At 38.0% G+C, this 12,045-nt stretch overlaps 1 protein-coding gene across 1 annotated transcript in view; it reads right to left on the bottom strand.

Annotated features, from left to right (window-relative positions):
• The window catches only part of BTBD8 (BTB domain containing 8), a 172,512-nt gene that overhangs the window by 127,572 nt on the left and 32,895 nt on the right, over positions 1-12,045 (bottom strand). Inside the window, exon 2 of the mRNA XM_042780309.1 lies at positions 11,618-11,812. Coding sequence (XP_042636243.1) covers positions 11,618-11,812 — 195 coding nt within the window. The remainder of the gene's footprint in view (positions 1-11,617; positions 11,813-12,045) is intronic.

Here is a 12,045-nt window from a genome sequence, read left to right as displayed (position 1 = left end):
CCGTGCTTACCTTGCTCCCAGAGACCCGGTCCCTCTCGGGAGGGTAACAAGGGAAAGTGTTCAGTGCAGATCAGTGAGTAAGCACCAGCCCGCCCGTGCTTACCTTGCTCCCGGAGACCCGGTCCCTCTCGGGAGTAAAGGATTTTACCCCTTTCTCCTGCTCTTCCGGCCTGCTACTAGACTTAACATATGACCCAGTAATTCCACTCCTAAATACATTCCCAAAAGAACAGAAATCAGGGATTCAAGAAGATACCAGTATGCCAAGGTTCATAGCAGCAATAATCAAAACGTCACTTTTTGTCATCTTTGAGTATCAATAGATTAATGGGTCAACAAAATGTAGCATATACATACAATGGATTATTAGCCATAAAAAGGAATGAAGCTCTGATCCTACAACAAGGATGAAACTTGAAAACAATATGCTAACTAAAATAAGCCAGACAAAAACAGACTAGTGAAATGCCCAGAATAGGCCAATCCATAAAGACAGAAAGATTATGGTTCCCAGGGGATGGAGGGAGATGGAAACAGGAGTAATTACTAATGGTTATGAATTTCTTTTCAGGACAATAAAAATGTTATGGAATTAAGACACTCGTGATTGTTGTACAACTTTGTGAATACACTAAAACCACTGAATTGTGCATTTTAAAATGGTCAAGATATGTGCATTACATCTCAAATAGTCAAGATATGTGCATTATATCTCAAATAAAGAAATGGAAGGAAAGAGATTAAAGACAGTGTGACAGATAACTCTTGAAGTGTTTTGATGTGAAAGGGATCATAGCATTAGGGTATTAGATGGAGTGAAAGTGGGTTCAGGAGTGACTTTACTGGTTTTTAGATGAGGAAAAAAAGAAAATGCTGATTAGAAGACCCAAGAGAGGTAAAATTTTTTAGAAAAGTGAAAATCACTACAATTCAGCAATGTCCCTGAATAGGTAAAAAGGGATAGGATAAGATCTGATGACAAGTGGAGGGATTGACTTTAAAAGCAATGACAGTTCATCAATAGTAACTGGAGAGAAGACAACGCATCTGGGTGCATACACAAGAACGTGTGCCAATATGGTGGAAGTTTATGAAAGTTCTCTTCTGATTGCTATGATTTTCTCAGTGCCATAGGAAACAGGGTCATCAAGTGAGAATGAGGATGGAAGAGGAGTACTTGAAGGTTGAAGGAAGAGAAGAAGGTGTAAAAAGAATGAAAGAGCAAATGAGTAGGAAAATGTAGCATGACTGCACATAGTTATGACTGATAGTACTATGGTTCGTGGTCATGATATTAAATGAGACCAGTTAGCATTCTGAGTGTTTTTCTTTTAAATTGAATCCACATTCAATTGTATGGATGATGTGAGAGTGGAACTGTCAATTAGTTGGATTTAAGAGTCAGGGTTTTGACATGCAAGTTAACACAAATTTGAGGGGACAAGGGAGGTGAGGATATATTTAAATGGAGTGATACGATGATTGATGAAGGAATTTAAGCAGAGTAAGGAGGGAAATGAGGATGTAAGTGGAAAAAAGACAATAAAAACTATATGGTAGGATTAACTAATTAATTGGGCTGATGGATTATTGGAGCTGGAGTACTAAAGGGAGTAAGCTAGAAAGACAAGAGGTAAAATTTAGAAAGTGAGACTCTTGTAATCAAGGTTCTGGAGGGTTTCAGTTATTGACAATGGCAAAGTTTAGGATTTGATATGGCAGCATGGTAGAGTCTAGAGGACAAGATTATTAAAGATAGGAGTTCAAGAAACAAATACATATTGGAAACATATATGTGACTGTAAAAATGACACGGCAGCAGCATCTCATCTCCTCTAACTTCATAAGAGAGAAGGAGAATCAGGATCAATATCAATAGGCCAAGGCTAATTCCTATGAGGCAGAAGTCAGAATGCCTTTACCCTCCAACCTTTGTACCAATTCTGACAGAAACTATCCCTCCCATAGCATTCTCTACTTCTCTGCTGTGTTTGATAATTCATTGAATGGTCACACAAAACTCAGACAATACACATGATTATGGGGTTTATTAAGGAAGTAACAGGTTACAATTCAGGATCAGAAACAACTCGGGATATAGTTATTCAATCAGGACTTCTTCTCAGCAGTGCCCACAGGCATGCCTCTCTCTGCCCTTGTCATCTTGGCTTCATGGCCCCTTGGTCTCTGTCCTGCTTGGGCAACTGTTACAAAGCTCTTTTAGCTCTGCCAGTTAGTGCCCAGAGTGTGCCACTCTGCCAGTAAGCCTCTTGCCTGAAGGTGCTCAGCTCTTCTGCTCTGTGGGACCAGAAGCCCAGTGCATTGTCTTCTGTTGTGTCTCCTTGTTCTGCTGCCATTTCTCTGCCACTACTTCTTGCAGTCATTCGCCATCTCAGCAAAGTGTCTCTCTGTCTCCTGGATTGAGGAGGTTCAGGGCAGGGATCTTGGCTCCAAAGAAAATACTCCACTCCAGGCTCTTCCTTTTCGATGGTAGTGAGATTATCCCCCTTTCTGCCTCTGGGATAGTGCATTTTAAGCCCAGTAGGATGGCAAAACTGACCAATCCCCACATCAGAGTACCATACACCTTATTTGCTTGGTTCCACCTCCACAACCACCAATCGTCTGTCAGTTGTCATATTGCAGTAGCTTATGTGCTTCTGTGAGGCTAAAAGCTATGCTACTGGTATTTCAAATACCAGCAGGGTCACCCATGGTTGACAGGTTTCAGCAGAGCTTCCACATTAAGACGACTGGGAAGAAGAATGGGGTTATTCACTTCTGGAAAAATTGGCCACTGAAAACATTATGAATAGCAGTGAAGCAATGTCTGACATATTACTGGAAAACTTTATGAATAGCCCTGAAATATTGTCTAATCTAGTGCACGATCATGAGCCCCTCAGGCTAGAGGGCACTCAAAATACAACTGAGGAAGAGCTGCCTCCTCAAGTAGGGTTGACCTTAATGACATGGATGGAGTAAAGCTTTTGAGACTATGATTTGCTGATGGGGCATGACTCAAAATGGGAAGAAACAGCTGCAAACATCCATTAATAATTGGACTGTGGAATGAATGAAGTATGAATCTAGGAAAATTGGAAGCTGTCAAAAATGAAATAGAACACATAAAGATGGATATCTTCTGCATTAGTAAGCTGAAAAGGACTGGTATTTTGAATCAGACGATCATATTGTCTACCAAGTTGGGAATGAAATTGAATAGGAATGGCATTGCATTCATTGTCAAAAAGAACATTTCAAGATCTATCCTGAAGTACAATGTTGTCAGTCATAGGATAATATCCATATACCTATGAGGAAGACCAGTTAATACTACTATTATTCAAATCTATGCAGTAACCACTAAAGCCAAAGATGAAGAAGCTGAAGATTTTTACTAACTTCTGCAGTCTGAAATTGACCAAACATGCAATCAAGATGTACTGATAACTACTGGTGACTGGAATTCAAAAGTTGGAAACAAAGAAAAAGCATCAGTAGTTGTTAAATAAAGACTTGAGACAGAAATGAAGCTGGAGACTGCATATCAGAATTTTTATAGACGAACAACTTATTCATTGCAAATACCTTTTTATAACACCATAAATGGTGACTATACACATGAACCCCACCAGATGGAATTCACAGGAATCAAATTGATTACATCGGTAGAAAGAGGCAATGGAGAAGCTCAATATCATCAGTCAGAACAAGGCCAGAGATGACCGTGGAACAGGTCATCAATTATTCTTATGCAAGTTCAAGTTAAAGCTGAAGAAATTAAAACAAGTCTACGAGTGCCAAAACATGACCCTGATTATATCCTACCTGAATTCAGACACTATCTGAACAGACTTGACACAATGAACACCAATGACTGAAGACCAGATGAGTTGTGGGAAGATAACAAGAACATTATACATGAAGAAAGCAAAACATTATTAAAAAGACAGGAAAGGAAGAAAACACTAAAATGGATGTCAGAAGAGACTCTGAAACTGGCTCTTAAATGGGGAATAGCTAAAGCAAATGGAAGAAATGATGAAATAAAAAAGCTGAACAGAAGATTTCAAAGGGCAGCTTGAGAAGACAAAGTAGTTTAAGGAAATGAGCAAAGACTTGGAATTAGAAAACCAATATGGGAAAACATGCTCAGCATTTCTCAAGCTAAAAGAATTGAAGAAAATACTCAAGCCTCAAACTGCAACACTGAAGGATTCTATGGGCAAAAGATTGAACGATAAAGGAAGATCAAAAGATGGAAGGCCATGATACCAAAAAGAATTGGTTGACAGTCAACTATTTCAGAAGGTAGCATATGATCAAGAACCAATACCATTGAAGGAAGAAGTCCAAGATACACTGAAGGAAATGGTGAAAAACAAGGTTCCAGGAATTGATATTCCAGGAATACCTATTGAAATATTTCAACAAATCAATGCAGCACTGGAGATTCTTACTTGTTTACACCAAGAAATTTGGAATACAGCTACCTGGCAATCGAATAGAAGAGAGACATTATCTGTACTCATTCCAAAGAACAGTGATCCAACAGAATGTGGAAATTACTGAACAATAATACTAATATCACATGTAAGTAAAATTTTGCTGAAGATAATTAAAAAATAGTTGCAGCAGTATACTGACAAGGAACTTCCAGAAATTCAAGCTGGATTCAGAAGAGGATGTGGAACTATGGATATCATTGCTGGTGTCAGATAGATCTTTGTTGAAAGCAAAGAATACCAGGAAGATGTTAACTTATGTTTTATTGATTATGAAAAGGCATTTGACTGTGAGGATCATAAAATATTATTGATAACATTGCAAAGAGTGGGAATTCCAGAACACTTAACTGTGCTCATGAGGAACCTGTACATAGATCATGAGGCTGTCCTTCAAACAGAACAAGGAAATATTGCATGGTTTAAAATTGGGAATGGTGTAAATCAGGGTTGTATCCTTTCACCATAGTTATTTAATCTGTATGCTGAGCAAATAACCTGAGAAGGTGGACTATATCAAGAAGAATGCGGCATCAGGATTGGAGGAAGGCTTGTTAACAACCGTCAACATGCAGATGACACAACCTTTGTTGCTGAAAGTGAAGAGGACTCGAAGTATTTACTGGTGAAGATCAAAGACTACAGCCTTCAGTGTGGACTACCCCTCAACATAAAGAAAACAAAAATCCTCTTAACAGGACCAATAAGCAACATCACAATAAATGGAGAAAAGTTTGAAGTTGTCAGGGATTTGATTTAATTTAACTTTTAACACAATTAACATTCAGCAGTCAAGAAATCAGATGTCATATTGGATTGAACAATTGTGCTGCAAAAGACCTCTTTAAAATGTTAAGAAGCAACGATGTTACTTTGAAGACTACCTGACCCAAGCCCTGGTATTTTCAACTGCTTCATATGCATGTGGAAGCTGGATAATGAATAAAGACCAGAATAATGAACAAATCTGTTTTGGAAGAAGTACAACCAGAATGCTCCTTAGAAGTGAGAATGGCCAGACTTTGTCTCATCTACTTTGGTCGTGTTGTCAGAAGGGACCAGTCCCCAAGAAGGATAAAATGTTTGGTAAAGTAGAGGGTGAGTGAAAAATGGGAAGACCCTCAACAAGGTGAACTGACAGTGGCTGCAACAAAGGGCTCAAGCATAACAAAGATTGTGAGGACAGCGCAGGACTGGGCAGTGCTTTGTTTTTTGTACACAGGGTTGCTATGAGTGGGATAGCACCTAAGGCACTTGACTGCTAACCAGAGGCTGGCGGTTCAAACCCACCAGCCACTCCTCGGAAGGAAGGTTGGGCAATCTACTTCCGTAGTGATCCCACCTTGGAAACCCAAGGAAGGGTCGCTATGAGTTGGGCCAGACTGGATGGCACATAACAACAACAACACAACAACACCCCAACAAGAATGCCATGCACCTTATTTACATGATTAGCAAGATATTCAATCCCTTTTGTGGGCCACAAGCACCTCACATTTGCATAGTTCCACCCTGTCATTTGGTATGAGTTACAAAGACTATGGCTAGGAGAGCCAAATTAAGTAATTCACTGCACTGCAGTGACTTGCAATTATTAAGAATTATGATAGTTGTTAATAGAGAGACTGAAAAATAGTAGCTAAAATCTTTAAGGAATGAGGACTGACCTAGGGGGTCTGTACATGACTGTCAAGTGGTAAAAGACTGATAAAATGAGATTCAAAGATAGGGGGATTAGAAAGGAGGAAGAATAGTATGGAAGTAGCAATAATGGTCACAAGGAAGACACCCATTCCACCCACTTCCAGCCTAGCAGTACAAAGGGTGGTTGTTCTTGTTGTGTGCTATCATGTTGATTTTGACTCATAGTGACCAGATGTAACAAAACAGAACTGCCTCACAGGGTTTCCTAAGCTATAATCTTCACCAGAACAGATTGCCAGGTCTTTTCTCTCATGCAGCAGCTGGTGGGTTTTTGCCACCAAAGATCCTTAGTATAAGGAGTAAAGGAGAGAAAATAGCCACCATCTGCAAAGCTTCAGAGAAATCAGAATCTTCTGTTCTGTGCTTTTCTATATGTTTACCTGATCAACACTTTACCCTAGTATCTCCCCAGTTATTGAAGTTAAACTTAGAATTCAAAGGTTCTTTGCTTCCCCTCGATTATGCACACATGCACATCCCCTAGGACACATACAGAGACTTAGAAATGTAAGTCTTCTTGGAAAATAAAAGATTTTTATGATCCTGAGTTTAATTTTAATCATAAGGAAATAAAGCAAGCACTATTTCCCATTGCCAATCACCTGAGCCATCTCTGAAGTCATTCTATATAAAACAACTTTTTTTTTTTTTTAATTGTGTCCACTCCCAAGTTGCCAAAAACTCCTGGTGTGGGTATTCTAAGTCCCCAGTGCCTCTGTGGGTTCTGTGATTTTTTTTTTTTTTTTTTCCCATCCCTCCTTCTTTCCACAAACCTCTTTTGTATTTCTATGAGTCCTCTCCTCTCTCTTTCTCTGCCAGCTAAGCGGGTTTGTTTATTTTTCCCAGTTGTTTAATCTGCTCTTCTTCTCCACCTTCACTAAATCTGAAACTTAAGCTTCTCTTTAGTTGCTCATAACTCCAGTATCATTATTTCTATCTGCTTTACCTAGTTATTATGGGATTAATACCAGGGATTATGTTGCTCGAGGGAACAAATGTGTGGGTTTGGGGTACAACATCATCTTCCCACTCCACATAAAACAACTTTTCAAACAACTCTATAATAACTAGCAACATAAAACAGTATTTCAAACTCCACTGGTTTTCTTAAGAGGAATGCTGTGAATTGAAGAGACTTATAAGGACTGATTTTCATACAGTAAAAATTTAAAAAGCTACTTTATCGGAATTTTTATTAAAACAAATTTTCATCTTAGTGTTTTATATTACAACCCTCTCTTTATGCTTTAATATAGACCAATTTCAATGTAATCTGCTTACGAAATGAAAAGGGGCAGCATCATAAGCACATTTAATGTGGAAGACTACCTTAGATACTGTCAGGATGCTCACATCAGTAAGACAACCAATCTCTAGGAGCTTAGAGAAACATAGACATACATGACTAAAAAAGCACAGACATACATGACATACAAAATAGAATGTGATTAAAATAAAGCATACTAAAGTGCTATAACATGCAAAGGCATCTATTCCAACATACTTGTTCTATATACAAGAACAAGGAGGCTGAAAGATGTCATAAAACGAGATAACACAGAGTCAGGAAAAGCAGATATCTATCTTGTTCCTAACTCCAGTGTCTTTCACTCTACCACACTCTCTAATCTTTTTCCTCTTTACTTTTAATGATAATAAAGAATAACACTGTTCAAATTTCTCTCTCTCTCTAATGTATTGGAAGAAAGATTGGGCAATCTACTTCTGTAGTGATACAACCTCGGAAACCCAAGGAGGGGTCGCTATGAATTGGGATTGATGTATAAAACATTCAACTTATCTCAAGCATCTTCTTTTAAACATATTCTCAATATCTGAAGAAATATAACTCCACAGACCCTACTATTTTGAATATGACTTATTAACACTTATTGAATGCTTATTATGTGTGAGGAGTCCCTGGGTGATACAAATGGTTTATCGCTCAGCTAAGCTACTTATCAAAAGGTTGGCAGTTTGAATTCACACAAAGGCACCTCAGAAGAAAGGCCTGGTGATCTACTTCTTAAAGATCACAGCCCCTGAAAACTCATGGAACACAGTTCTACTCTGACAGACACGGTGCTGCCATGAGTTGGAATCAATATCAGAATTTTTGGTGGTAACTGGTTGATTACTATATGCCAGGCCATTGTGTTATGTGCTTTGTGAGTATCTCATTTAATCCCCACAACATTATCAAGTAGGGACTATTATTATGTCCATTTTGCCAGTTAAGGAACTAAGGCACAATGGTAAGTGATTACTCCAAGCCTAAGGCATCTGACAGCTAACCAGAAGGCTAGTGGTTCAAACCCACCAGCCACTCCTCAGAAGGAAGGTTGGGCGATCTACTCTCATAGTGATATTGCCTCAGAAACCTAAGGATGGGTCGCTATGAGTTAGAGCTGACTCGATGGCAGTGAGTTTGGTTTTTTTGAACATAGCTAGAAATGGTAGATGTTGCTTGACTCTAGAACCTGCTCTTAAATCAGAATGGACTCTATGGCAACTGGATTGGCTTTCATATATTGCCTACTCAAGCCAAACCAAACTCACTGCCATCGAGTTGATTATAACTCATAGTGACCCCCCCCCATTAGGTATCCAAGGATGTAAATTTTTATGGAAGTAGATTGCCTCATCTTTCTTCTGTGGAGCAGCTGGTAGGTTTGAACCACCTGCCTTTTGGTTAGCAGCCCAATGCCTTAACCACTATACCACCAGCACTCCTTATACAGCCTAGTGGGCGGGGGGGAAGTACACATTTTAAAATTAATATTTGGAACTCAATGATGGGCCTATAATCTAAACTGGAAAATAATAATGATTTTCTAAATTGCACTTAAAGAATCTGCTTAAATTATACTATGTCATGCTATTCTTACACATGGGGAAGTAAAAGGCAATTTTCCAATTATGCTCATAAGAACTTCACATAAGAAATTCTGAAATAATAAAGAAAAACAAATCAGAGCACAAAAGTCAGAACATAAGCCAAACAGCATAAATATACTTAAAATTTAATTATCCAAAGAGAAATTTCCTCATACAGGTCAATAGATTTTTATTTTTTTAATTATTTTGATGACAGGGGAAAAGTATGTCAGCAAATTACCAAAAGACTTAACACCTAAAAAGTACCTAGGATCTAGGACAGAAAAAGGAGCTCTGGTAGCATAGTGGCTAAAGCACTTGACTGCTAACCAGAAGGCTGGTGGTTCAAACCCACCAGCCACTCCTCGGAAGGAAGGTTGGGCAATCCTACTTCTGTAGTGATACTGCCTTGGAAACACAAGGAGGGGTCGCTATGAGTCGGGGCCGACTCGACGGCACATAACAACAACAACAACAAAAGGACAGAAAAATACAAATATCCAATTTTGATTTCTCATGAAACTGGTAAATGCTAATTGGCAATGACATAGGGACAGACATATCAATAGAATAGAATTGAGAGTTCAACAATAAACCCTGACATCTATGGTCAAGTGATTTTTGACAAGGTGTCATGACAATCCAGTGGTGAAAGAATAGTCTTCAACAAATGGTGTTGGGACAACTAGATATCCACATGTAAAAGAATGAAGTCGGACCTCTTCTGTCACACACAAATATTAACTCAAATGGATCACAGATCAAAATGTAAGAGCCAAAACTGTAATATTATAAAATTCTTAAAAGAAAATATAGGAGCAAATCTTTGTGACTCTAGATTAGACAATGGTTTCTTAGATACAACACAAAAAGCACAAGAAGCAAAAGAAAAATTACAGAACTGGATTACATCAAATTTTTAAACTTTAATACTATAAATGATACCATCAAAAAGGTGAAAACACAATGCACAGAAGGGGAAACAAATATTAGCAAATCATGTACCTGATAAGGGTTCAGTATCCAGAATATATGAATCATTTACAACTCAATAATAAAAAGACAAATAACTCCATTTAAAATGGGCAAACAAAACTCTCTGAGTGGCGCAAATTATTTGTGCAGGGCTGTTAATTGAAATGTTTGGGGTTCAAATCCACCCATCAGTGCCACGGAAGAAAGGCCTGCCAATCTATTTCTCTAAAAATTATAGCTATGGGGGAGAGATGAGCAAGGTTATTAATAGATATTTCTCCAAAGAAGACACACAAATGGCCAACGGTCAAAACCACAGCAAGATACCACTTTGAAACACATTGCTTTTGGGTTGATTCCAACACATAGTGACTCCATGTGTTTCAGAGCAGAACTGTACTCCAGAGGGTCTTCAATGATTGTTGATTATTTGGCAGTAGATCACCAGAACTTTCTTCCAAGGAGCCTCTGGATGGATCTCCAATCTTTTGGCTAGTAGCTGAGCACCTGAGTGTTTGCATCATACAAGACTACTAATATTACTTTACACCGACTAATGAAAAAAAAATTTTTTTTAACTAGTTGCCATTCAGTTGATTCTGATTCATGACAACCCCACGCGTTACAAAGTAGAACTATACTACATAGGGTTTCCAATGGATGTGACCTTTCAGAAGCAGATCACCAGGCTTTTCTTCCAAGGTGCCTCTGGGTAGGTTCGAGCCACCAACCTTTCAGTTAATAGTAGAGTGTTTAACCATTTGTGCCACAAAGGGACTCTATACAGTTCCATATGACACTCCTATCAGGTATGACACAGATTATTTAGCAGAAGGCTAGGGCAAAAGTCAATCTCTCTTTGGGCAAGATCAAATTCTTTACTACACAGCCATGTAACTAACATCTAGTAGTTAGAGCCAGAGATGCTGCTAAACACCCTATAACACAGAGGACAGCATCACAACAAAGAATTATCTAGCCTAAAATGTCAATACTGCTGCAGTTGACTGGCCTATAGCAATTCATTCAAGTTACTGGACAGCACACCATTCATTTATCCTCTCTCAAAATCAATCACAAGTTAGTTAGTATTTAGCTTCTACCAATACTAAATACTTAGCCTATACCAATGTTAAGTCTCTGATACTCTAATACTAATAAGTAGCCTCTACTATACTATTTGGGAGCTCTGGTAGCATAGTGCCTAAGGCACTTGACCGCTAACCAGAAGGCTGGCACTTCAAACCCATCAGCCACTCCATGGAAGGAAGTTGGGGCAATCTACTTCCATAAAGATTTACTGCCTCAGAAACCCAACAGGGATCCCTGTAAGTCAAAATTAACTCAATGGCAGTGAGTTTGGTTTTGGTTTTTGACTATACTATTTACTAAGGTAACTTGGAATTACAATGAAAATGGCTTTTTCTTAATAGGTTATAAAATAAATATGAAACTACATGAAATAAAAGCATAGATGCACACATACATATTTTTAAAAATAAAAAATACATATTACACTTAAATATAAGAAGAAAGAAAAAGAAAGCACTTACTGTAAAAATGTTCTAAATTCTGAAGCTTCAAAGTTCTCCAGAACAGGCTCACAATTTGTTAAATTGTTTGATGTTTTTCCAACAGTATAATAATAGAAATCAGGAACTCTTGCTAAAAGGACTGCTTTGTGTGCTTTGAACAAAGTACAACCTATATGGAAAGTAACATCTGTATGGATTTCTTCCCTTAGAAGTCTGTAAGGAATAAGAAAGAATCAAAACATAGTTAAGAAATACATAATTATCTATTTTTAAATAGATTTTAAAAATAACAACATAAAATAAAAGTAAGTTAATATAAACATGAGTTTGTTCTCAGTTCATCCCAAAAAGCATTGTTTAATATTGGCTTATAATCTACTTTCCTAAATTTTATAGTGAAAACAAATGTAATTTCACTGAAAGAGTAAAACTATTTTTAAAAAAAA

This window comes from Orycteropus afer, unplaced genomic scaffold (assembly GCF_000298275.1).
Source record: "Orycteropus afer afer isolate SDZICR_OR568_19922 unplaced genomic scaffold, OryAfe1.0 scaffold00033, whole genome shotgun sequence".
Taxonomy (NCBI): Eukaryota; Metazoa; Chordata; class Mammalia; order Tubulidentata; family Orycteropodidae; genus Orycteropus; species Orycteropus afer.
The sequence above is the reverse complement of the archived record's forward strand: the minus strand, read 5'-3'. Positions and strand labels throughout refer to the sequence as shown.